The sequence below is a fragment of the Acipenser ruthenus genome, chromosome 3 (assembly GCF_902713425.1).
Source record: "Acipenser ruthenus chromosome 3, fAciRut3.2 maternal haplotype, whole genome shotgun sequence".
Lineage (NCBI taxonomy): Eukaryota > Metazoa > Chordata > Actinopteri > Acipenseriformes > Acipenseridae > Acipenser > Acipenser ruthenus.
In genome coordinates this window covers 105,790,058-105,817,553 of record NC_081191.1, presented here as the reverse complement: position 1 = coordinate 105,817,553, position 27,496 = coordinate 105,790,058, and the positions used below count along the sequence as shown (strand labels likewise).

At 36.4% G+C, this 27,496-nt stretch overlaps 1 protein-coding gene across 1 annotated transcript; it reads left to right on the top strand.

The window, feature by feature from the left end:
* Window positions 1-173: 173 nt before the first annotated feature.
* Window positions 174-27,496, top strand: LOC117435804 (methionine synthase reductase-like). The gene is made up of 15 exons (XM_059020490.1): window positions 174-269; window positions 1,160-1,316; window positions 1,765-1,918; window positions 2,311-2,428; window positions 4,186-4,579; window positions 6,033-6,149; window positions 6,310-6,463; window positions 7,155-7,243; window positions 7,660-7,840; window positions 11,336-11,378; window positions 12,136-12,331; window positions 14,763-14,881; window positions 23,500-23,592; window positions 24,942-25,124; window positions 26,235-27,496. Exons 2-15 carry the CDS (start codon window positions 1,173-1,175, stop codon window positions 26,377-26,379), a joined length of 2,130 nt encoding a protein of 709 aa, XP_058876473.1. The 5' UTR covers window positions 174-269; window positions 1,160-1,172; the 3' UTR covers window positions 26,380-27,496.

The following is a 27,496-nucleotide window of genomic DNA, read 5'->3' as shown; positions in this document are numbered from 1 at the left end:
CCCCCCACGACTTTCTTAGAAAGTACGTGACATACTGTTCTTCTCATGCTATGATAAGAACGAGATTAGCGTTTTTTTTTTTAAATGGATGAGGTCAATAGCCATTCATCCCGCCTCTATACAAAGTCGATTGGCTGGTATGTTATTTGCGTACGTCAATCGGAAGAAACACGTGTGCTGTTCCGCTATACTTATGCTGCTGAGCCACATTACAACACAGTCAGAGGTGGAAAGTGTGGTTCTGTGTTGGGCACATATAGATATTGTTGGTAAGATTTTATTTTTGATATTTTCGGGCTGGATTAATATTATAGGCGATTACACTACGGTGCACGATTATTTATGTCTTACATTTGCATTATAAAAGCTGTAAGTTATTACAGTGCTATATGGTTCTGGTTTTAACTGCCTTGCAGATCTTGTCAGGATCACATTTCGTTGACAGAGATATTTTGCACAGTAAGCAATGATCACTCATGAGTACTATAGTTTGAGTGACAGAAAGGCAGAATTAGAATATTGACAGCAGTATAACATTTGTGTTAGGGTTGTTTTGAAATGCAAATGTAAAATCCTAAACTAGTCCTTCTAACAAAGCAGCGTGTTATTTGTAAGAACGTATTTTGAAACTTGAGTTCTGAATCAAAACTATAGACTGATCCAGATTGGCTACCTTGCTTTTACATTTAGAACACTGGCCTTCATTTGGAGTAATAATGTTTCTCCATTTATACGTGCCAGTTACGTAGTTGAATAATGTAATCTTGGGGGTGATAGTGTAGCCCCAGGGGGTGAGGTCAGGGTGGGGTCCCACACTTGCATAATGTACTGTAGTTGTACTGTATCTTTTTTGTCAGCAGGTGGCGCTGTGGTACTGCCTGCTAGCACTACATTACAAAGCCTGTAGGACTGACATACGATTTCCGTTTTTAAAAGACTGAAATGTTCTTTAAGGTTTTTCAAATCCTACTCTAGAGTAATTCATTTTTTTAAAGTAGGCATAGGGACTGATTTTCCTAGGCTTTTCAGATTCATCCTGCAAATGCTGTTTTTTTTTTTTTTTGTTGCTGTATCGTCATTTAGTGAGTAATGTCGTTTTCTGTATTTTGTATTTAAAGTAGATAATTGTTTTATCAGTACTTTTTGTTTGCTTGTACAGGAGTTGCCCTGTCATGCCATGTGAGGTGAAAGACCGCTTCTTGCTGCTGTATGGTTCACAGCGCGGACAGGCTCAAGCAATTGCGGAAGAAATTTGCGAAAAAGCAAGTGAACATAAATTTGTAGCTGATGTTTGTTGTTTGAGCCAACAAGAAAAGGTAATCATGTACATTTCCACCCTTTTATGATTTTCAGAAGTGCACACCAGTAACTCCATATCATATGCACATGGACAGAAATCTGCTCTAGAGAACTGAGTGGTCTGTTCAATTGATCTAAACTATGGTGCTTCTATATACAAGGACACAAAGATCTCTAATTGTAATGAAACAGTGTGCATTTAGATCTGACACTGTTCAGCACATATTCAACATGTTATCACTGTCCTTTTATATACATGTCAATGCTGCCTGGATACATACACTCTTGAACAAAAATACATGTTGCAGTCATTTCTAATGATTGCTTTTTTGATTGGTTAGATTAATTTGCAATATTGTAAAGTTTAAATAGCTAAACGTGTTAGATCCTAAAGTTTAAACATTTAGAAAATGAAACAGAAACTCACGCCCCTAGTTTATGACATTGATTCCTTTGTTTCTACAGTACAACTTGGAAAAAGAAACCTCACCTGTTGTTATCGTTGTCTCTACCACTGGGGATGGTGAACCACCAGACACAGCCGTTAAGTTTGTAAAGAGCATAAGGGCCAAGACGCTCCCTTCTGATCATTTTGCACATCTGCGCTATGCTCTTTTAGGTAAGATGTATGCCCTCTGGTGACCAGCTTGTGTTTTTTTTTATTATTGATAAATGAGTGCTAACCCAATGATTTAACATTTGAACACTATTGTTTGCGTCATAAGCTCAGTTGTGATTAAGTTCACAATAAATCTCCGGCAATTCTAGTGGAAACTGTCATAAATAGGTCTGTACATCACTGTGTGCGCCACACTTTACATTTTTAATATATCTGGAAAAACACTTATCCAATTGTGATGCAACTTGGGAGTAACGTTGTTGAGCACATGGCATTGGGAGTATCGGAGTTACTAGCTATCAGAGTTACTAGCTATTAGAGAATCTTGGTAATTATCATATGGTAGGTAGGTTAATATTCTTTTTATTTGTTTTAACTTCTGTCCTCTCAAGGGTTGGGAGATTCAAATTATACAAATTTCTGCAATGGTGGAAAAACCATTGACAGGCGTCTTCAAGAATTGGGAGCTCAGCGATTCTATGCAACAGGATATGCAGATGATGGTGTGGGGTAAGAGAAGAACATATCATTCGTGTTATTTTGTGGACATTAATAGCAGGGCTTGAATTTCAGCGTGGGATTGTGGGATTCGCGCATTTTTCAAAGTTGCTCCCACATTTCTGCAGCTTTCAGTGCAGGAATACGCAGACAGGCGTATGCAGACAGGCTAAAAGAACTGAATCTATTCAGTCTTGAACAAAGAAGACTACGCGGCGATCTGATTCAAGCATTCAAAATCCTAAAAGGTATAGACAATGTTGACCCAGGGGACTTTTTCGACCTGAAAAAAGAAACAAGGACCATGGGTCACAAATGGAGATTAGATAAAGGGGCATTCAGAACAGAAAATAGGAGGCACTTTTTTACACAGAGAATTGTGAGGGTCTGGAACCAACTCCCCAGTAATGTTGTTGAAGCTGACACCTTGGGATCCTTCAAGAAGCTGCTTGATGAGATTCTGGGATCAATAAGCTACTAACAACCAAATGAGCAAGATGGGCCGAATGGCTTCCTCTCGTTTGTAAACGTTCTTATGTTCTTATGTTCTAAATTGGTCACATTCTGCACAGAATCTGCGCAGAATGATCTCTGTGAACACACCCATTGTGTGTATGTGGTACTCCTACGATCGCCTAGCTTAGGTTTTGTTTTGAGTCTATTGCTCTGTCATTGTAGCGGCTAGACTGAAAGGGGTGGTATCGTTGGAAAGCTTAGAAGCTCAGCTACCCCCCCATGTTCATTTCATATTGAGGTCCAATGGTGCAGTTTTTTTTTTAGCCATCTATGATTACTATATATATATATATATATATATATATATATATATATAGCAGTGACCAAACATGATTTTTTTGGAAAAGTTTTTTTTTTTTTTTTACATATATTCTCATTTCTACCACATATAGTATGTCTGATCCTGTTGCAACTTACATAATATGAAAGGACATTTTATGGCCTTTCATTTGATATGTTACATGCATGCAGCACAAACTATCCAGTAGTTATTATTATTATTTATTTCTTAGCAGACGCCCTTATCCAGGGCGATTTACAATTGTTACAAGATATCACATTATACATTATTTCACATTATTTCTACATGCAATTACCCATTTATACAGTTGGGTTTTTACTGGAGCAATCTAGGTAAAGTACCTTGCTCAGGGGTACAACAGCAGTGAACCCACGACCCTCCGGTCAAGAGTCCAGAGCCCTAACCACTACTCCACACTGCTGCCCCTTAAACATACATAAATGAAAACAGTGAAAAACAGGTGGAAATAGGGCTGTATATAAAGAGTTAAAAAAAAAAAAAAACAGAAATGGAACGCTGGTTAAAAAGAAAAGCACCTTTTTCTTCTGCTGCAGCAAAAACTTCATGTCAGGCAATGGCAAAAGCAATGGAGAGTGCTCTGTCTCACAGTGATGAACAGCTGTAGGTCTCCTGAAAGCAGCTTATTTTAAAGCAACACCAGTGTGAAATGATGATGCAGTAAAATATATATAGTTTTTATATATATATATATATATATATATATATATATATATATATTTTTTTTTTTTTTTTTTGACATTCCCCCTAAAATTTTGGAATCCCCCCCATTGACTGCAGCATAGGGGGGGAAATCCCTCCAGCACACAGAAATGAAATTCAAGCCCTGAATAGTAAGTAGGGTAGCTTAGCAAGATGGTGTGTCAAATGTTAACTGCTGGACACTATGGGAAGCAGACACCATTATACAGGGTTTTTTTTTTTTTTCAATTAGCTTGGAGTTGGTAGTTGAGCCCTGGATTGATGGACTGTGGAGTGCAACAAAGAAAGCCTTGACATCAAGCATTTCTACTGCTCGGAACAAAATGGAGGCAAGCGACCATACAGGTGTGGTTCCAAATGGAGAGCGTGAAACCTTCGCTGACAAAGAGACTGTGGATAACTCGGCTACACACTTGAACTTACATCTACTGAAGTTAAACGATTCAGGAGGCCTGGGTTCCAAGTTTCCAGAGCCAGTTTCGGACAAAACCAAACCAGTGACTGAAAGAACCTCATCAGAGCCTTCTCTGTCCAGATCTATCCCTCCACTGGCAGAGTCTGCTCTTAATGTTCCTGCAATGCCACGAGAGTACTTGGATGTGGAGTTTCTCATTGTATCAGAACAGGTACTGTATTGTATTGCTATTGCTATATTTTAAAATATAAAAAGGTATTGCTGTTTTGTATATTGTTTGCCATACCGATTAGTAAACCATTAAATAAAAACAGATTGCACACCGTGGCAGAATGTTTATGCTAGTTAAACATGTTAATATTTAAACACTCATACAGGACCATTTGGGGTTCTTTTGCATTTTGCACTCCTCTACCAACATTTATAGATTAACTTATTGATGCAAGCTCAGGTTTTTGGCATGCAGTAAAGCCTGAAATGACATGACTCAGGCCATTCTACAAAACTGTTTTTTTCTGTCCATAATTATAGCATTTTACATATGTAAACAAACCCCCAACATAAAATATTGTAATGATTTTTATGATTGCTTCATTTACACTTTAAAATGCCCCCCCCCTTTGACTAACATGCTTTACAGTCTGTAATATGCTCTTTAACTCCCAAGACACTGCTGCAGTGAAATGACCTAGGAAGTGAAGCATGAACACTTCCTGGGAGGCAAGGCAAGCAAGCTGATAACTTTCCTAGCCGAGTGCAGTACCAGATGTCATGTTTTAAAATTAAAATACGTGCTCTGACATGCCTTTCTTTCAAAACGGCAAATTTAAAACCTACATAATGAGTGAAAGTGCACCACGGGTAAGATTCATGAAGCTATTGAAGCTAGCTACTGTAGCAATTGAAAAGAAATTTCAGTTTCTTAATGTTCTTGTTTTTCTCTGTGCATCCGTGAGTATAAAATTATTGTGATTCCGAACTCTGTTGTAGATTTCAACAAATATATTTTATTAGATACAGTAGAGCAACTGGGTACTCTATTTTCCTTAAGCACAAGTTATAATAGACTCAACCATCGATACACATGTTCAGATTAATATAGCTTCTCTTATGACATCACTCCTTATTCCTTAACCTATCAGAAAAGACAATTACATACTGATGCTTATTTTTATCAACCAATAATATCATTGACCACCTCGGTCCGCCTTCCTTTCATTACCTTAAGTGAATGTAACATCAAAGCCTCTTTGATGTTTTACTCAGGAAACCATAATGTAAGGAAGGAGATTGTAATTATTTTGAAGGTTTTAGCCCCAGAATGTTATCTCTGAGAAAACACAGGGTCCCCTTTAAATTGCCATGTGGTGCACTTCAAAGCTTTCTCCTTACCATCTGACTTTCCTGCTCCAACAAGCAATATTAATCCCCAAATTGTCTAACTAACTAACTAACTGAAACCCAAATACTAACTCAATCTGAAACCCAGTTAATTTTGCAAACTGTAGTTTCTCATAAAGTGTATGTTTCTCCAACAGCTACAGCCACTTTAATGATGAGCCAGCACAAAGACTGTTATGCCTGTGTGGTTAACCCCAAAGAGTACAATACTATAGGAAAAGTAATTTGGTACCTCTTCACCTGATGTGTGTTTACATTTGTAGGAAGCTTGTCCTCTGACTACCCAGGAAACTGTATACCAGGTCCCAGTTACTGGAGCTCTGCAAATCACACAAAAGGATGCCGTGAAAACAGCCTTACTACTTGAACTGGACGTTTCTGTATGTATTTGTCATTTTTAAAAATTGCGTTTCCTTGTTAAATATTTTGAGGATTTTGTAGTACTGTTTGCATTGTAAGATTTCCGTCATTTCTTTTTATGAAATGCTAGCAGAAAGCTGCCTGAAGAATAGTCTATTAAGTACAATGTTTGATTTGCAGGAAACTCCAATCTCATACCAGCCTGGGGATTCCTTTAATATTTCCTGCCCAAACAGCAGTAATGAAGTGGAACAACTCATTTTGAGACTGGAACTTGCAGAAAAGAAGGACCACTGTGTTAAGCTAAAACTTAAACCAGACACCAAAAAGAAGGGTATGCTATAGGAAAAAATAAATACAAATACAGTTAAAGTCTGCCTGTTGTAAGAATCATTACTTATTAGGGGGCACCTAATTGTTCTATGAGGTATAACTGGCACATAATTTGAATATTAGTCTCACCTTCAGCATGTTTGCTTCCCTGCTGACAACAGCATTATTTGAGTTAATTGCTGATGCTAACGAGATGCACTTTTTGTTTGTTCCAGTGCAGAGATGCTTGCACAGGTCTTGAGGTGATAAGAAGAATCCATTCACCCTCTTACCTCCCATTTAATAATACAAAAAGCCCTTGTGGGGCACTAACTAGATGCATCTTGTAATGGTCTTCAGTAGAGAACATATTGCTATGAACCTTGCTGAGCTCAAACTTTTAAGGATATAACAGCAAGTCTGTTTTAGAAATGTAAATAGTGACAGATGTTAATAACCTGATTTTTCATGAATTGTGTGTTTATTATGTATGTAGTAATGTTAATAAGTAGTTCAGCTGGAGTTTTGATGTACCACGGTTCAGATCTCTGAACTGGACCCTAGTGTTTGGTACATATTTATTTTATTCAGGGATTCAGAAAACTGTCTAAATGCCAGCACACCATGCTGTGTTATCTTTATGGATTTACCTCCTCCAATATCCATCCAGACATAATATAAATAAATAGTAACTTACAGATTTCTCCCAACAGTGGCACAGCTGCCAGCATACATTCCTGAGAAGAGCACGCTACGTTACCTTCTGACCTGGTGTTTGGAAATCAGAGCTGTTCCAAAGAAGGTGCCCAAATTGAATCATTCTCGTGTTGCAAAAATAATACTGAAATAGGAACATATACCATGTATTTTTTATTTTTATTTTGCCAGACGGTACATTTTTGACAATATATGAAGAATGAGATAACAACTTAGTTTTTAACAGGTTTCAAAAGAATCAAATCCTTATGTAAAGCAAATCCTTATCTTACACGGATCATAGCGAACACATGAATACTTGTGCACTTCGTTTTGTTATGTAGGACTCAGATCTGCAGTTTTGTAAGACAGACATGGCTGAGTAAACATGATAAATGCTACACTTGCTATAACTTTCTTCTTTCAAAGCTAGACGTTTGAGACCTATGTAGACAATGGACGTGTAAAACAGGGAAGGTTTTGTTAGCTGTAATTACTTTTTCTTAATTTCTCACATCCCAGGCATTTCTGCGAGCACTGGTAGAGTACACCACGGATTCCTGTGAAAAACGAAGGCTTCAGGAGCTGTGCAGCAAACAGGGGTCTGCAGATTATAATCGTTTTGTTCGAGACCCCAGCCTGTGTGTGTTGGATCTACTTCGTGCCTTCTCATCCTGTTCCCCACCACTTCGTCTACTCATAGGTTTGAGTCCTCCCTTTGTTTTATATTTCAGGTTCCAGTTACACTTCTGTCTGATTCTTGAATTATTGAAGGGATTTCAAATGATGATGTCGATTCACTGGATAGACGTACTCTTGTCTTCTGTTATGTGGAAATGACTGCACTAGGGCTATGACGAGGGGGGTGGGGGATGTTTCTCTTCATAAGTTTGGGACACAACTTTCAAAGGACATTTCGACTTTTGGTAGTAATTTGCATACTGTTCAGCGGGTCGCTCCTCTCTGGGGGGTCTCATACTCATCATACACATGGGAGGGGTCATACGCAAAAAGCACTGATTATCATATAATAGACGTATCCCCCCCAACTCAACACCACATGACCATCATGACAATAAAAATAGACATAATGAAGCGTTCGTGATCAGTAAGCAGATGTGTCAGCCGCACGAAGAGCACAGCCTGTGGTTTTCACTAACTCTACTGTGCAGCGGGACATTTGCTTGGAAATCGGGACTGTCCCAACCATATAAGGACTGTTGGCATGTATGAATTTGCATAACGTATGAGGGTTGGACGATAATGACATTTTTAGCTATCGGTTATCGTCTGTAAATTATCACGATAATCATGATTTATCAGCCGAATAAATAAAACATTAAAATTCTTGTAATTTATCAAATTTAATCTTGAGCAGCATGACAACCGCCAGTCTAAGTCACTGAGTTTAGAAGAAAAACAGCTAGACCGTGCATGCGCCGAGTTTTAAAATTTCTGGTGGTTGCCCAGTGAGTATAAAAATGCACCTATTGTAATTTGTATATTAATAAATTATGTAGTTTTCCTATAAAATAATACATATATTTTTTTCTTAGTTAAACATTTATACTAATTTGAGAACAATTACTTAAATAGAAAAGTGCCACCAAATGTCTTAATATAACGTAACAAAATTGCGAATGTTACCTGGAAGCATCTGTTTGCTTTTGTGACAAATCTGCCATTAAGAGAATCAAACTAGGTTTAAAACCGTGTGTGTGTCTCTCTGTATATATAGTTGTTTAGGAACATACTGAGTTTTGCACATGGCTGCTTGTATGCAGACAGTTTAATCAAATAAACTGCCTATCCTTCCATTAAAAGTTAACTCTTCTATTTATGCAACTACCCTTTGTCACAATAGCAACGCCTTGGGAACAGATATAAATACAAGCTTAGTTTTCCCTTGCAGTGCATAGGCTGTAGTATAGTTAGTACTCATGTCTTTACAGTGTAGTTTAAAATAAAGAAGCAACTAAGTTCTTTAGGCTATATCAAACGTTTGCTACATGGTTGTGTTTTCTATTTGCAATTACATTCAATTTACGTAAAAAAAAAAAAAAAAAAAAAAACTGTGTCAAAATGTTTAATAGTCCAAAGTTCCACTTTTCTACAGTTATTTTACAGTGAGCTAGTGTTTTTTCAATTTTACAAACAATATTTGTGTTTTTATGTTAGAAAACCAGTCATGCTTTGCCAACGTATTATCAAAATGAAGCCTAAAGTTAAAATCCTCAGCATATTGATTCAAATCAATACTTCACTTCCCAGTGTACGCAGTGCTTACACAGATCATGTTTCACGCCTCACGCAGACAGTGCAGTGCTGCTTACTGCTCAATACAGAGCCACTTCCTGCTTCATTGGGTCACGGACAATAATTATGATTATTGGTGATAATTTTTCAACGCGAGAAATTTAACGCTGCAAAAAAATTGTCATGATTATCGATATTATCAATTATTGTTTCAACCCTATCATGTATTGGTGTCCATTTTAGAGGGTTAATTGAAAACATATGAGTTGAAAATAATGTTTTTGTAAAATAAACACGCCTCTTTAAGAAGTGAATTCTGTTTAGTAAACCTTGCAAACTCAGATTGAAATGTTAAATGTGTAGTTAATCCCCCCTTGTCATTCAGAAAGTAAGCCCCCAACATCTCTGACTCGGCTGAGTGCTTGTGGAAGCTAGCTTGGTGTTTGTTTTTATAGTCTTTATCCTCTCTGAGTTTATTTTCAGTGTCATAAATATGTACGTTTCTAAAGTAAACTTGTAGCTTTGTAATTAACGGTTCATTTTTGAATATTAGGTATGTTTTACTATAGGGAAGCATCGCTTTAGCAATGTAGAATTGAAGCACACCATTCACCATGAGGGTTTGCTGGGAGGTTTTAATGCTGTACAAACACATTCCAGGAGAGGGCAGTAGACACAAAGCAATCACAACTGTAATGTATGGTAAAGCTGTTTATTTTTGAATGTTTTCTGGAAAATTCCCCATAATGTATAAAGACTATTTAACACACTTATAAATATGCCATTTAAAAAAATTTACCCTGATATTTGTTCCAACCCTGAACAACGAACAGAAGGTAATTATTTAAACCTCTGTTCATTTGATCAATAAAGGTAATGAAAAAAGTAATTATTTCAGAACAGCATATTAAATAATTATATTTTGGTAGCAATTTAGCACTGTAGAGAATTTTTTTGCAAGAAGCTTTTTATTTAATTTTCTCCAGTTATTTTGGTAATGTCATTTTAAATGTAACTTGACATCGTTTTGATATTTGACATGTTACTGTGGTTCATTACTAAGCCAAGCCAATTTGACAGACATCTATGCTCTCTCTTTCTATGCGTTTCTGTACTTACACAAAAAGATAATAAGCAATATGAAGGGTATGTTTAGTTGAAAATCAAATCGTCATGGTAACCAGTTGATTATCGCATATAAAGTGGTTAATTTAATGCTGATATTTGATAGGTTGGTGGCGAAGAACAAATGGCTTTAATTTGGGTTTATTCACAGTATAAGGCGCTTCTATGAATTAATTAACCAAAAAAGGAAATATTTAATTTAATACAGCTGTTTGAGGTTTTTAGACATTTAGACTTTAACAAGTTTAAGATGGCAGTTCAGTTTACATTACAGAAGCAATGTAATATGGATTTTTTTAGCAGGTGGAACCATGTCTTTAACAGAATGAAGAAAAATGAATATAGCTATTCTATAAAGTAGCCTGCTTAGTGTAGTAATGGCAGAAACCCATAAGAATATGTTGCTAGTGGTGCAGCTGTGGCCAAAAGTTTTGCATCACCTAGATGCAAAACTTTTTTTTATAATTTTGATCTTTTATTTAACACCATTTAATCAAAGAAAATACAAAATGATTTCGCAGAAGTCTACCAGAAGCCATAATAGTATTCCATGTTAGATTTCAAAATGTCACATTTTACTGTATGTTAATTAACATAACATTATTCAGCAGGTTTCATTCAACTTCATGAAGCAAAATGTGTTAATTCTGTAGGGTGATGCAAAACCTTTGGCCATAGTTGTATGCTTTATTTGAGTTTTATTTATAGTGACTGCAGGTTAGATTCTCAGTCATATTACTGCACTATTAAATAATATCTTTAAATTCTTCAAAAACAGTAATTCATAAATGTATTTTTCACTTATCATTTTTTTTAGAACATTTGCCGAAATTGCAACCCAGATCATATTCAGCAGCCAGGTAATGATGACCTTTTAGTATATTCCACATCTATTGTTTTATATTGGATTTGTTTTAAAATTACATTGGAATCAGTCTTGGAGGTCACCACTGCAGGAACCCCCTTTTTTGGGGTAAAATAAAAAGTGAATGTTATTTAATAACATTTGGCATTCTGCTGCACTTCTTGCTTATTAAAATATTTGCCTAATTTTAAATGACTAGTGTTAAATGGGCAATAGCTACCCCCAGTTGTTCGCTTTGTATTTGAAGACCATTCTATTACCGTACCTGTTAAGAAATTCCAACATTTTATACAGTAATCTGTCTTAATGGGGTAAATTGGGAACATACGTATTTTGCAAGAAACACCTAAACATGATATCCTTTTATTGAATGGTTTTAAAAATTTGACTTGCATTTTAATCTCCCCCAGCAGTATTGTGTCTCTGATGACACAACATATCAATCTTTAAACAAATTAATCAAATGTTCTTATTAAACTGCTCAGAGCACAGATAAATCACTGTTTTAAAATGTGTGGCTCTGAGTATTAATTCAGAAGTTTTAAATCTGGGGTTAACATTATTAGGGTGTTGAATAATAAATAGCTCAAGTTCGGTCTACAGGGCTTTGTGCAAAGAGACCAAACGAATTTGAATTGGTATTTGAAATTGGGTAGAGGAATTGATTGATAAAAAAAAAAAAAACATAGAAGAAAATAATGGAGAGAGTAAACTAAAGAATATTTTAATATTGTGGTTTTTTTTCTTTGCAGTTCAAGTAGCTTTCATCCTGGAAAACTGCATTTTGTGTTTAATATTGTGGAGTTTCCCTCATGTTTTGAACGACCTGTTCCGAGAAGGGGTGTATGCACAGGCTGGCTGTCAGAGCTGGTATCGCCAATTCTCCAGATCTCTGAGACACCAGGCAAGCTTTCTGAGGTGGGACAAGACCATTCCCTGGTTCCAAAGGTGAGTGTTTCTTGCCCAAAGCACAGTTTAATTCCTTTTCCACGTTTACTGTCCCCCGCTGGAGATGGAATCCCCTGAGAAGGGCATATAGTGGAGGCGATTGTAGCTATGCGAGTCACACGTCACACACACACACACATCGAGAAACACTTGTATTATTATTATTGGTATTAAAATTATTTTGTATAAGTTATTGAGAATATGTGATGTGGAGGAGCATCTGCCTGTCTGTAAAGTACATTTTGCATAAATGTGGAGGCACGCTTATTCAGGTTTCATGAAACATGATATTTCCATTATTTAGCTAAAGTTATTGAGGTTATTAAATTCTGGGGATATGGGGGGGTGTTTCTCATTCTGCTGATAGCTGTACGTTTTGAACTTACAGCTGTGGGAGGGATGGATGTTAGTGACATACTAGTTTTTCAGGGGATCAAAAAATACTAATAAACTAGAAAGGAAAAAGGGAATGCATTATAATATAGTAGATTGCACAGACAGGCAAATTAAAATAATGAAGTTAATAGGCATTACAGAAATATAGTCGTCTCTACAGTTGTGCATGATTGTGAGACATTGTAGCTTTAATACAAAGATGTCAAATATTTTTAGTTTGTTCTCCCTTGATGGATTTTTCCCCATATTTACTGCTAACAACCAAAAGAGCAAGATGGGCCGAATGGCCTCCTCTCGTTTGTAAACTTTCTTATGTTCTTAAGTTCATTTTGAGCAGTATAGCATTTTAATAAATAAATCATTTAAAATGTATTTGAGGTATTATTAATGATGTAGTTGTGATGAATCGTTAAGGAATAGTTGGCAAATAACAGATTTAAACATTAAGCTCCTGAAAACCTTTTTTGCAACCATTCAGAATGATGAGTATTTAAAAGAACAGCATACATTACAGATGTGTTAGCATTATTACACCATACTGTAAATGCAATTACCACTGATAACACCATACTGTAAATGCAATTACCACTGATAACACCATACTGTAAATGTAATTACCACTGATAACACCATACTGTAAATGTAATTACCACTGATAACACCATACTGTAAATGCAATTACCACTGATAACACCATACTGTAAATGTAATTACCACTGATAACACCATACTGTAAATGCAATTCCCACTGATAACACCATACTGTAAATGTAATTACCACTGATAACACCATACTGTAAATGTAATTACCACTGATAACACCATACTGTAAATGTAATTACCACTGATAACACCATACTGTAAATGCAATTCCCACTGATAACACCATACTGTAAATGCAATTACCACTGATAACACCATACTGTAAATGCAATTACCACTGATAACAAATTAGCAGGAGTAGCCTGTCTGGTAAATTCAAAATGAAAGTCAACATCTGTAAAATAAAATGTCAAAAATAAAACAAGTCCAAAACAAGTTTGTAAACATAAAACTCCCCTACATTAGCAAAATGTGAAGCCTATTGATTTTCAATGTAAGGTCTGGCGTTTAGCAGAGATAATAAGTGAATAATGCTACGATATACAACAATATAACTGTAGAATGGCAAATTAATCACTAAAATACATTTGCTGGTAAAATCCATTCTGGTCATAAAAACTCAATTTATATTTACTTTTTAAAATGTTGGCCGTTATCCTTACCATTTGATATGAGGTCATATCTGCAAACAATTGAAAAAAAAAAAAACTTGATAAAGCCAAGTGATTACAATATTAAGAACAGTTCATTGTATCTGATATTCTCAAAACATCTGTTTAACATTGCATTAAGACTTATGAAAATGCTAACAGCACCCTTTCACTTGTGACACATGACTGCCATAATGTGGTCATGTGACTGTTCGGTTCATTTATGTTGAAGATCAAACTCATTGCGATATTGCTTCATATTCAACACATACAGTAATAGTTTTATATGAGTCCCCCGGTAAAGTTCTATCTTGAGTATTGAACAAGAAAATATGTGTCCATTGCAGCACAATTAAAAAAAAAAGTGATAAGTTAATTTGACATTCATATTTGTTAGATGTAATTCAATGAGCAAAGCTGCAGTTTGCAGACTTGAAGCAGTTTCCATTTTTAACAAGGAATTTTCATTTTAAAACACGATTTCTGGTACTTCACTAAGTTAGGAAATCTCTCAGTTTGCAGACATTGCTTTCAGATAGTCTTAACCTAGGAAGTACAAGTGTAACACATTTCCTGAAAGTCAAGGTTAGCAAACTGGGGACTTTTATTTACCTATTCTAGTACCAGATGTCATGTTTTAAAATGAAAATACATGTTTGCAAAATTCTTTCCTTCAAAACTTCCATTCGTGTCATTTAAAGTAACTGGAAGTGCACGACAGGTAAGATTTAGGAAAGTAATTTGTTAGCTACAACCATTTTAAATGATGATTTTGTTTCCAGGTGTCTATTTGTACTCGTCCAAATTCAACTTTCCACCTGCCTTCCGATCTGTCAGTGCCGTTTATCATGGTCGGACCAGGCACAGGGGTCGCACCCTTCATTGGCTTCCTCCAGCACAGGTACAGTTTTGTTATTATTTTATTATTTCAGTATGGTAAAAGACAGCAACATAGTACTACAATTAAAATGTACATTATTTAAATCATGTTTGTAAAATATGTGTAAATTAACAAAATAATGTTATACAACAAAAGTTGTAGAGTTGACCAACTTTGTTCATAATCAGCGCTACAGAATGAATATTATTATTATTTTTTTTTTACCAGATCTCACACGGGATCTGTCTTAGATTCATTTAAATCCAACGAAAGACTAGACCAGGTGAATTCTCCAAATTCAACTGGTTCTTTTCGATTTTAACATGCTTTGTTTTCATATACCGTAAATAAAGTCTTACTGGAATTATTTGACAAATGTTTTGACTATGTACCATCAGTAGTAAGGCCACCCCCCTTTTAAGGCACATTTTGTCAGTCCCTTTACTGACTTAATAGTGAGGTTTCACTATAAAACTAAAAAATAAATGTAGTAATAAAATGGGAAATGTTTGAGTTTATAATTTTAATTGTGGTTTTTAGCAAGATTAGTATTCTTTGGGGTTTGAGTGGAGTTATCACTATCATATTCGTGCTGTACAAGCCAGGCTGCTTTCTGCTGTTTTGCCAGTGTACTGGGAGCTACTGTAGCCTTTGTGCAGTGAATAATAGACATAGACTGGCTGTCACTCAAGTGCTTGCTTGTAATTGGATCCCATGGCAGGTGTACTGTTGCCTGACTTCGTTGATATACAGTACCAGTCTTTATGTCAGGGAAGGTTTTATATATATATATATATATATATATATATATATATATATATATATATATATATATATATATATATATATATCCAGCACATTCGAAACAGAAATTGGTGGATTCTGCAAGCTGCCTTTTATATCAGCAAGACCTAAAGGGACAGTTACAGATCAAACAAGGAGAAGAGAGGCATTGATCCAAAGCACAGTTTATGACATGCCCAGGATGCTGTCAATACATCATAAATATGAATCAAAGGATTGTAAATACAGGTGAAGCATAAATGTATTATTGCCTCGATTTCTAGCTGTCTTCAACCTGTAACCTCCAACCTATCAAACTTTGGAAGGACTTTCTTTTTACATACTTTTTTGTACTAGTGTCAGAATTTGCTATAAATAAACTATTATTTATTGTCATTAAATTTTCTAGGTATTGGTTAAAACATTATCAATTAGCTATTATGAAGGAAGTTAATTTGTTCACGGAGTTAAGCTACTGATGACTAATTGGTCTTAGTGGACATATGTATATGTTTAAATGTTAATACTTTTATTTAACAGTTATCCTAATAATTTTTAATTGGCAACCTTTGGAGCCCATCGGTTAGGTTATTGTAAGTCACAGTGCTTCGCAGGCTGCATGGCTGATTTGTTGTCTAGTTATCATTTCTAAAGAATTAATGGCAAGCACATTTTTTACCATTCCTCAGACAAAACTCTGACAAAAAATATATAAATTGTTGCATTTCTTGTCATTCAGTATTATGTGTGCTGGTCCTTTAGGACCTGCTTGGAATTAAGATGCACATTTCAATGAGTTCTGACCATAGCTAAAGAAAAATTCTGCATATTGAGTAGTTTCTATTTGTGTACACGACACTGGCATCTCCCAGCTCCAATACTAAAACATACACAGATCAACCTTCAACACTCAAGTGTGAAAAGAAATTGCACTGCTGCTTTCCTTATATTTAACTGTATTCCACAGTTAAAATCCTGTTGTATTCGTAAGCCTACTGTGCTACCTAGTCCCCTGTGAAACAAGGAATAGGTAAAGAAGATGCAGTGTCTTCTGTATCCTCTAAAAGTCTTTAGCAGTGAGATTTTACCTTTAACATCTAGCAGCATGACTGCTTCAGATTCCCTTTGCAGATAATGAATAATGATCCCCATTTTGTAAATGCAGCTTGCCAGGCTGAATGCTGAATTGAAGAAGAACCACGTTCACATTAACAGCATGGTCCCTTTTGGTTCCTTCCTCTAATAATGGAAAATGGTCACTATTATTTTTAAGTGGTGTGTGCCGGCTGCAGGGTCTAGCTGACATTCTGTGCTCTGCAGCAACATGTTATTGGTTAACCCCTGCTGACAAGATGTACTCCTCTTCACATGGCCCAGCATGCCACGCCAGCAGATCAGTAGAGCTCCAGACAGCACATTAGACCCGTGATTCATTTTAAATGTATCTTGGTTAATTATAGCTCCAGGTTTCTCGTCCACCTTCCCATTCCACAAAGTTAGAGGAGTTCTGATGAACAGCAGATGATATCAGAATAAGTTTGAAATGCTTTAAACGTTGTTTAAGGTTGTGCACCAGTGTTTTAATTACAGTGGCTCAATAAAAGACAACTTTGGAATGACCAGTGGAAATAGTCCATAATAGAAAATATTTTAGGAAAAGTAAACTACATGGTATTGAAAGCCGATACAGTCACAACACGTCACTCCATACAGAACAGCAGTCTGCCTCTCCAGACATAACCAATGAACACAATGACAGAGTTCTTGAGGAAAATGAATAGGCATGTCCATTGACTCAATCAGACTCAATCAACAGTGATGTATCATTGTCTTGCATTGACAAAGTTAAAAACATGGCATTTTATCAAATCCCAAAAGGAGTTGACACTGTTACCCCTAACCAATACTTAGTGCAGTACAATAACCAGAACCACAGGACCAAGTTGGAAATGAAGTGCAGATAGAAGCAGGCCAGGTGGCAGAAGGTACTGTTCTTTAAACAGAGAGTCATAAGGGTATGGAATGATTACCTGTTGATTCTGAACCATTGGGATCCTTTAAGACCCCACTTGACAAAGTTCTGAGGTCAGTCAGCTACTAGGAACAGACAAACGCTGATAGGCCTAACAGCCTCGCGTTTGTAACTGTTCTTCTGTTCTTATATGGCTTCAGTCTAAGCTGTTTCTGAATATATTAATAAAACATTTTTGTCAGGAACCTCTTTGGATATAATGGATACTTCTGCCCTGTAATTTGTATTAATTAAAACACCACTCCACACCACTAATGTCACAGAATTGAATTCAGGTGTTAATATTGATATCCTTGCCCTTGGGACAGAGTAGAAACCACTTAGCTCATTTCAGTTGAGTTTCAGATGTCCATATTTTAATTTGGGCTCCAAGAGGATAATGATTTTGCTTTCGGCAGCTCCACTTGTCAAATTTTAATTAGTTTCTCGTAATTTTAAACAAAGTACAATCAGACTAGATTGTGCCTAAGTTAGGAGCCTCGCACAAGATTAATGTGCTCAACCTGAATAGAAAAAACCTGCTCCATCTGTTATTCCAGGTCTACCGAAAGAAATGTGTCAATATAGTGTGGTCTATTTAATTGATCCAAAACAGTGGCTGATCTAAATACTGCCATCGTTTAAATATTAATAAGGACCATACCATTTTAATTTATTTTTAAAGACACAAATATATTTATGAGACTCTTAACTTAAGGAACTTTGAGAGAATTAAAGATGTTGTTTTTGGGGCTCCCAAGTGGCGCATCCAGTACAGGCGCTCCGCGTGGAGTGCACGATGCGCCCTTAGCCTGGAGATCGCAGGTTCGAATCCAGGCCTTGTCATTGCCAACCGTGACCGCGGGTTCCTAGGGGGCAGCGCATAATTGGTCGAGCGCCGCCCGGGTAGGGAGGGCTTAGGTCGGCAGGGCAATCCACAGTTCACCGCGGGTCTGCAGTGGAGCCATTCAGATCCATGTTGTTCTCCGGCACTATAGGTCTGGTGGCTTTGCTGTGGATCCGCAGTGCAAAAAATGACGGATTGGCAGGAACATTTTTTCGGAGGACGTGTGTCGCTGGGGGGTGTTGCAGCCATGAACTGGGATAAACATAATAATTGGGCATTCCAAATTGGGGAGAAAACCGAGGTAAAAAAAAACATTGGCAACAACTAAATTAAAAAAAAAAAAAAATGTTGTTTTACTTAAAGTTATCTTTTTTTAATTATTAATTGCAGTATTTGGATACCTCTTGGTTTAGATTAATTAAATATACCCCACTGTATTCTTTTTTTTAAAAATCATTAATATGTTGTGAATTCTTTACCAGTTGTTTTTAATAAACAAGCAAACATATCAAATGGAAGTGGAAGCTTGCATGAAGCTTGGGGGCACAGACATGCATGTCTGAAGAAAAGCATACAATATAATCAGTGAGTGAGGGAAGACAAAAGCACAGGGACTGTAGCCCACAGTTATTATAGTATTCACTCATAAATGTATTATTTGAAGTAGCCATGAAAAATCATCATGTTTTTTGTTTATACCCCTTGTATTTAACAATTTACTCAATAGGATCGATTTCATTCGGTCATTTCTTTTGTTTATGGATTAAACGTTTTCAGTTGGTGTGGGGGGCCCTGAATTCAAAGCTTGGAAAAGATGCTATTGAGACATGACATTTAGCTATTGCAAATATTGACACCTTGTCAGTTGATCAGCTTCTTTATTAACTATATTTCTTGTTTGGTGGTGGTCTTTCCACTGTTTTTGATCTTAAAATACATATGAGACATTTTAAAATATTTTAACATTTCAAGCTCAGAAAACAACAGCTTTCCTTTTTTTGTTGTTTTCGTGTGCTTAAATTAAGAAGACACTTCACTTATCTTTAGGCAGCTGTCTGTTGGCAGCAGGTGTGCTGTGCAGATAGAGTATGCATTGCCATTGCGAGTGATTTATTTTCCATATTCTGGGACTGCAGCCAACCCATCTCCATTTCCAGATAAAGTACTAGCATACAGTCACTTGATGCTTAGTGGTTTGCTTGCAACATTGTCAGTCTTGAGTAGATCTGATTCAGCTGCTTCATGAACTTTTCCTGTTTTTAAGATCCTTTAAGCTCGCCTATCCATCTGGTAAATAAAATTCAAGTTGATATAGGAACAGGTATACAATATTAACTACAAGCGAAGTCTGAAGTCACAGAATTGTTCTGTAAGTACGTTGGGTGTAGGCTTTCTCTCATTGTATAAGAGATGTTAGTAAGACCTCACCTAGAATATTGTGTTCAGTTCTGGTCACCTCGTTACAAAAAGGATAGTGCTGCTCTAGAAAGAGTGCAAAGAAGAGCAACCAGAATTATCCCGGGTTTAAAAGGCATGTCGCATGCAGACAGGCTAAAAGAATTGAATCTATTCAGTCTTGAACAAAGAAGACTACACGGTGATCTGATTCAAACATTCAAAATCTTAAAAGGTATAGACAATGTTGACCCAGGGGACTTTTTGACCTGAAAAAAGAAACAAGGACCAGGGGTCACAAATGGAGATTAGATAAAGGGGCATTCAGAACAGAAAATAGGAGGCACTTTTTTACACAGAGAATTGTGAGGGTCTGGAACCAACTCCCCAGTAATGTTGTTGAAGCTGACACCCTGGGATCCTTCAAGAAGCTGCTTGATGAGATTCTGGGATCAATAAGCTACTAACAACCAAACAAGCAAGATGGGCTGAATGGCAGTTTGGGTTCTAGTTGCTTAACAAGTACCCACTTGATAAGCTTTTGAAATTTTCAGGACGAGAGTTGGGTATATGTCGCTTATGAACTTACATTACACTTATGTTTTTTTATCAAAACTTTAAGAACTTGTTATCCAATTAAGGTGGAATTTGGCATGGAGATTCCTTTGTCCACACTCACAGTTACCCACTTGGTGACCTTACTGCTCTGTCTGAAAATATCTCTTGGCAGATGTAAACATTGTGCTTTGTAATCTGTGCTGAACTAAACGGCGTAGCACAAAACAGTAGGTTTCATGCTCCACTGTAAATTTAAGAAATAGTAAAAAATATAAGGCATTACTAGTGAGACCAGACTGGAATTTAAAGGGTATACTGTGATAACAATAGTACAACCAGTTACGGGGTTTTGCTGTAAAACAACTACTTTCTCCTTACTTTCTCATTCAGAATGAACAAGAAAACGAGAGCTCGATATTTCAATAACGGGAGCACAGAAGAAACATGTGTACAGGAGTGGTTAACAGAGAGGACCAATCACAGGGGAAACACATACCACACGCAGCACAGCTGACACAGACAAAAGCACACAAAACCAGGGAACTACAGAGTGGGAAGGGAACACAATTACAGCAGGAATTACACTACACAAACACAGTGGAAGTACAGCACTAAAACACAAACACACAGATCGCTACAATACATTTGTAAGCCTTCTTGGCCAGGCATTATTGCAAATGAGAATTTGTTCTGAAGGGGTTTACTTGATTAAATAAAGGGAATGATTGATCGATTAGTATTTCAGGTGACTGTTTAATAATTAAGCACATAAAACACAATATAAAAAAGTACAATTGCAAATAGTGTAGTTGCTATTTGTTTACAATGGGAAACAACATCGGAGGTGATTGTGATATCATGATTGGGCGGGTTTTCAGGAAGAAGTGGGCGGGTTTTTGTAAAAGAAGTTGGCAGCCCTGATTGACAGGTCGCCGCTATCTACTGGGGCCGATTTTTCAAAACTTGTAATCTGGATCAATGTGAGCCGGATTTTGCAATTCTATGTTTTGTGATCGAGATTACTTTTATCTGGATTGTTCTGATCATTTTTTTTCAGAAAATGTCAGTGCTGGGTTACTTATCCAGATTACAAATAATTACAATTACAAAATCCAGATCACTGTTTCCCAGATTACGTTTTGAAAAACTGGCCCCTGGGCATTTGTGTATGCTTACAAGCGTTTTTTGTTTTTTTTGGCAACACGCCATAATACAGGAACAAGTGATCACAGCACTTTATCTGTTAATAACCCTTCTCCTTCCTTATTTACAACTTACTCTGTATGCAAGCTACCCTCAGATCAATAAACTTCAGTTTATATTGACACACTGTGTGCACATTCATTCCTATTCATATTAGTACATTCCATAGCCCAACGGTGAATGCTATTTTACAATTTACTATTATTTAACTTCTCAAAATAATTACTCCTCTCCTGTAATTTCTATCTATCATTAAGGTGTCTTCCTCCACTGGCTTCCTGCGCTGAACACAGTTTGTTTAATTACCTAGAGAACCATGATTATACTTTTTTTTAAAGAGTGATTCAGTGTCAGACATACAGACAAAACAACAAACAGCCAGAGAAAGTAAGACAAAAAAAAACTATTCAAGCACAGTAATTTCGCTGAAAAAAACAAGCCTGTCAAAGATCTTTTATTTGGGCTTTAAAAAAAAACCTGTTTGGCACCAGTAAGAAATGCACCTGCGGCACGCCTCTCAAAGACGGCACGGTGGATATGCACTGAAGTTTATTTTCCCTCTTTGTACTGTCATGCCATGTATTTAAGTTAGAAACTTTTCATTTACTTTTAAACACATTGGAGTTAGAACATGTTGATACATATTTAGACACAGTGCTACAGTTTTAAATCAGGCGCATAAGAGGCTAAATAAAGTGATTCATAATTGACGTGCTTTCATTAGTTAGCTTGAATGCTTGCTTCACTGTAATTTACAGATTGTCAATGTCAGGCAATAAGAATGGGAAATTAGATGTCCATTCATTTCTCAAGAATTTAACTTAGAATTTGAATTGTATAGTTTAAATAAAATTAAGATTAATAGCATGCTGTTTTAATAGCATTAGTGGGCTTTGTATAAATATTTGTTTGCAAGCTATCATTTGAATATTTTCAGGAAAATATCAGGAAAAAATATATTTGCTTTCTATTTTTATTATGTAACTAGTTATTTCTGAGATGTATTAGGTGATTGGTGCAAGTGTAGTGTTGCAACGTTCTGTTATGTAAAGTGTGATTGGATAGTCAGATTTTCTTAACCGTTTGAACCCCACCCCCCACACTGGTACGACATCATGAGCGCACTGTGGCCCCCCTAAAGGTTTGGCTTATCTGGCCTGCCAGAGAATGGAATTGAATAGCACTGATTTAAGAGACTCAAAATTCCTCTTTCAGACTTTTTTGTAATTAATTAGTAGTCTGCTGCTGTGGATTTAAATATTAGACCTGCTTCTTCTCACCTTGAAATTGTCTTTTTATTGTATTTTTTGAGGAGAATGTCTCTGTTGTTGACACTGTGACGGGACTATTGAAAGAAATCCAAAGACATGAATATTCAATCAATCTGGTCTCTATAGATGGAAGACGTTTGATGAAAGATACAGAGTGGATTCCAGCGCTGAAAAAATAAACATTCACAGTATGGGGGAAAGTCCTTTGAATGATGATACAGTAGATTTGTTGAATGTTATTAAACATATTTGCATATTTATTTGATGTCTTATTTCTAGTGAGTTCCCAGGGCAAGATGCAGTACACCCTGTAGACAATTAAACACACGACAACACAAAATCCCCTACCCTTTTACATCTGATTCCTAGTTTAATTACAGTGTTAGCTGCCTCATAATTAAACAAGGCATCGGAATAATTCTAAGCGGTAAAGGGGTTAAAACACTATAATAACTGCGCTTAATGATTTATTGATCCTAGCAGTTTAAATTGTGATTTACATATTTACATGAGAGTCTTGCTTTGTTGAGTGTGTTAGTTAGTTTTTCATCATGACTGTTTTGTTCTGCAGGGAAAAGCAGAGACAAGACAACCCTGATTTTCATTTCGGGGAGACATGGCTCTTCTTTGGCTGCCGGCATAAAGACAAAGATTTTCTTTTTAGGTAAGTGCATTTCCCACGTGAACTGTGTCCTTTTTGCGGATTCTGTGTAACTCATTCTTTGTGACAAATCTACTGTGTCTGTCTTATGGACACTGCATACATTTCTATCATATGGCAGCAGAAATGTAATTTAATAACAAAGTTAGCGAGTGGCTACATATTTCCTCAGATTAAATTAAACTGGCCCATAGCAAAATGATAGAGCTATGAAAGGAGACTTGCTGTAAAACTATTCAAATACACCAAAAAAGGTGGATAACGTTGGCAAACAGTATAAAGGTAGCACAGGCATGTTGGGGGGCAGTGTTGTATGATTTATTTTTAGACTTTTTTATATCCTTTATTTTAGGCTGTTTTCACTTGCATAGAAAAAAACATTCTCACGTCATGTAGTCGCATACCAACACTAATAATTCTGCAGACTGACGTGTTGAAGTTGCAAGATATTTATACTTTGACATTTTACAGTAGTTTATTAAGAAAATAGTTTTGATGTTATTTGATTTTTGAGAACAGGAAAGTGAAGAGAATATGCAACACTGAAGTGTGTTGGTAATAGAATATTGCTTTAGAGGTCAACACTACATAATGGGCCCGACTTTCGAAAGGGGTTTCATTTTCAGTGGAAACGGCAAAATCCGCGGAATTTTTCCACAGGTTAATCCATTAAAAAATATCCACCTATTTTCTAACGTGATCCTCCATTTTATCCACCGGTGGATCACATTCCATGCAGAATTTTCTACGTTTCTAAATGAATAAGTAATGAGCATTTAAGCGGATTTATCTGCCAAAATAATACATCCGGTTCAATTGTGTTGCATTTGAGGTGAACGCTACAAAAAAAGTTATTTGTGTCTTAACTTCCTGTGGGATGCCGTAAAGCCTTAATCAAAGCCAGCGTGCTATTGAAAAAGTTGTAAAATCCATAAAGCACAGACATTGATAATACTTTAGACAGCTGCTCAGTTCTCCTGCGGATTTCTTAAAGCTTTTTCATAGATTTAGATTACAGACAGCATCAAGTGTCACAAGAAAATGTTTTTCTAAAAATATTTATCCTTTTCAAGTCCTTATTTGAAATATCTCAACTCTCAAGTGCCGCTGAGTCTAGTGGTTATGCATAGTATTGAGTGGCTGTTCATCAACCTGATTTCAGATGTAGTAAATGTTATTTTAGTGATGGCTTTACCAATAAAGGATCTGAAATTGAAGGTGTATTTTTGCATGTCCAGAAGTATATTAAGGATGTATTGAAATAACAATGATATAGAATAGGCTTGTGGCCAATATAGGTAGACTGTATGCTCTTCTGGTTCTTTGCTGAATCCTTTTCTCTTGTGTTGCAGAGATGAACTGAGACATTTTCTGGAAAATGGCACCTTAACCCACCTGAAAGTCTGCTTCTCCCGGGATTCGCTGGGAAGTACAGAAGAAGCAAAGCCAAAATATGTTCAAGACAATCTAAGACTTTGTGCTCAAGATCTCACCCGAATATTGCTTAAAGAAAATGGTTGCATCTATGTTTGTGGGTAAGTACGCCTTCAGGTTAAAAAAAAAAATGTTTAAGGTGATTAATTTCAGTGTTTCAAAAAATTCCTGGCTGAAGTTCCTACTATACCAATTTGTGAGGAAAATCATAACCACCTATAGAACTTCATGGTTATATATGTCTTCCTTCACTCATTTAATACATCGTGTAGTTAGAACCACTCTCTAAATATAGACAGAATGCAGCTAATAGATGGGTCTGTGGCTTGCCTGCAACTAAACACAATCTTGTAATGTCATGGGCATTACTTCCCACCAAAAACTCCAAGATGGATGCCCCAGCTGACAAATTCTTTGTTATTAATCCCACTAAAACTGAATTCTATTATTTAAAACCCATCCAGCGGAGACAGGTAACCTTCCTGTATCTTAGTCATGTTTTCCAATTTCTTTCTCTCTTCATGTCTTGAAGAAAAAGATTTTCTTCAGATAGCGTATTTCGGTAGGTTTGTGCCCTCCTCTACCAGTGCAATTTCTTAAAATGTTGTAGCTGAAACCGTAGCTGTAGCTTGCATAAATCTTACATGCTGTGCACTTCCATTCACCATACAGTATAGGTTTGAAATGCGCAGTATCACAGAATCATGATTCCTCAAACATGTATTTTCATTGTATTGCATGACATCTGGTACTACACTAGGTAAAGAAAACAGTTCTCAGTTTGCTTGACTTCCCTTCCAGGAAGTATGTTACTCTTGCACTTCATCTGTCATTTCACCTCTTCGGGATCAAGCATCTCGCTGGCTGCAAAGCATGCCAGTCATTGGGGAAAGTAGCTAGTTGGTTACTAACAGGAAAGAAGGCTCTGAAAGTGTGGGGACAATTTCACTCCCCCGAGTGAAATGACCAGGAAAGTGCAAGACTATTACAAATCAAGGCCCGTAACCATTTTCTTTTTAATCTAGTGTAGTACCAGATATGTTTTAAAATGGAAATACATGTTTGGTAAAACCTAGATTTCCTTCAGAACTACACATTTGAGACCAGTTAATAAATGTGCATGGTATTGAAAAGAATGTGGAATTATTTTGTCATCATCATCATCTGAAATCTTTTCCTGTTGACTCATCCTTTTGTTTTCTCTGTTTTAGTGATGCAAAGAACATGGCAAAAGATGTAAACGAGGCCCTGATTGATATTGTGGGCAAAGAACTGCAAGTCGATCAATTGGAGGCTATGAACGTTGTAGCAGGTCTACGTGATAAGAAATGCTACCTACAAGATATATGGGGCTGAGATTCAATAAGGAAGAGAAGATACCTGCATGAAAACACAAAGTAACATATATAGATATGTCTTCAGTAAGCAGGCTTTGCTCAGCAAACATTTCATACAGAAATTCAATCAAGCCTTCAGCTTTAACAAATACTTTAGTACTGTGCATTTTTTTAAATAATGTAGATAAAGGCCTTTGATGTGTTATATAATAAAAATGTGTGGTGGTGTATGGAAATAAGTATATTGGATTTTAATGTGGGACTCTTTTTTATGAGGAACCTTAAAGAACAGTTAACGCTTTCCATTTGAATGCTCCTGTTTTTGAGGTAGAGAAAATGTCCTCTGAAATTCTGTTTGTCCCCGTAAGACATTCAGTCCTGCACAAGGACATTCTTCACACAGAATTATTTGGGTAATCGTTGGTGTACATAAACTGGGCATTTAAAAAGTTAGGGGTAAATAAAACATGGTAAAAATGTGTATCATGCTGTGGTGACTGGGGTTTTATTGTCTGTGTGTGTGTGTGTGTGTGTTTTTTCTCCTGTAAGTTTGACATTACCCTTTTAATGTCCTCAGTGCAATATTAAAAAAAGAGTCTTGTGGTACAATCTAATGGTAAACCCCACTGGTGTGGTGGCCTAAATATCTAATGCAAAGCAGTTTACCATACTTCAGTAATACTTTACAGAAATAACATAACTGGGAATTCCTTTTGACAGATACTTTTATATGCTCTTTTTAATGAAATAAAATGATGTGCCTGATATGTTTCTTTTCTTGGAGTTCTGGTGCCACGTCAGTGAGCACTGCTGACAAAAAGAGTATGTATTGGGTAAAAGAAAAAATCTTTCCTATCAGCTACTGCTAAACACTGTTCATGGGTCACGCAACCTGGTGTTTCACATGAACCACAGGAACCTTTGCTTTGTAACACTGTTTGCTTCAATTGGTTCATGTGGGGTCAAGTCAGCTGAGGTTACTGTTTAGGTTGTGTGCTGGTACAAGTAAACAGCTTCGCTGTCCTACAAACAGTTCTGGCAACATCTGTTCAGTTTTGTTAGTGCTCCAAGAGGAATAGGTTTTCATTTGTTTGTTTGATCTTATAAATAGAGTAAATTAAACTGTTGTACCTCCA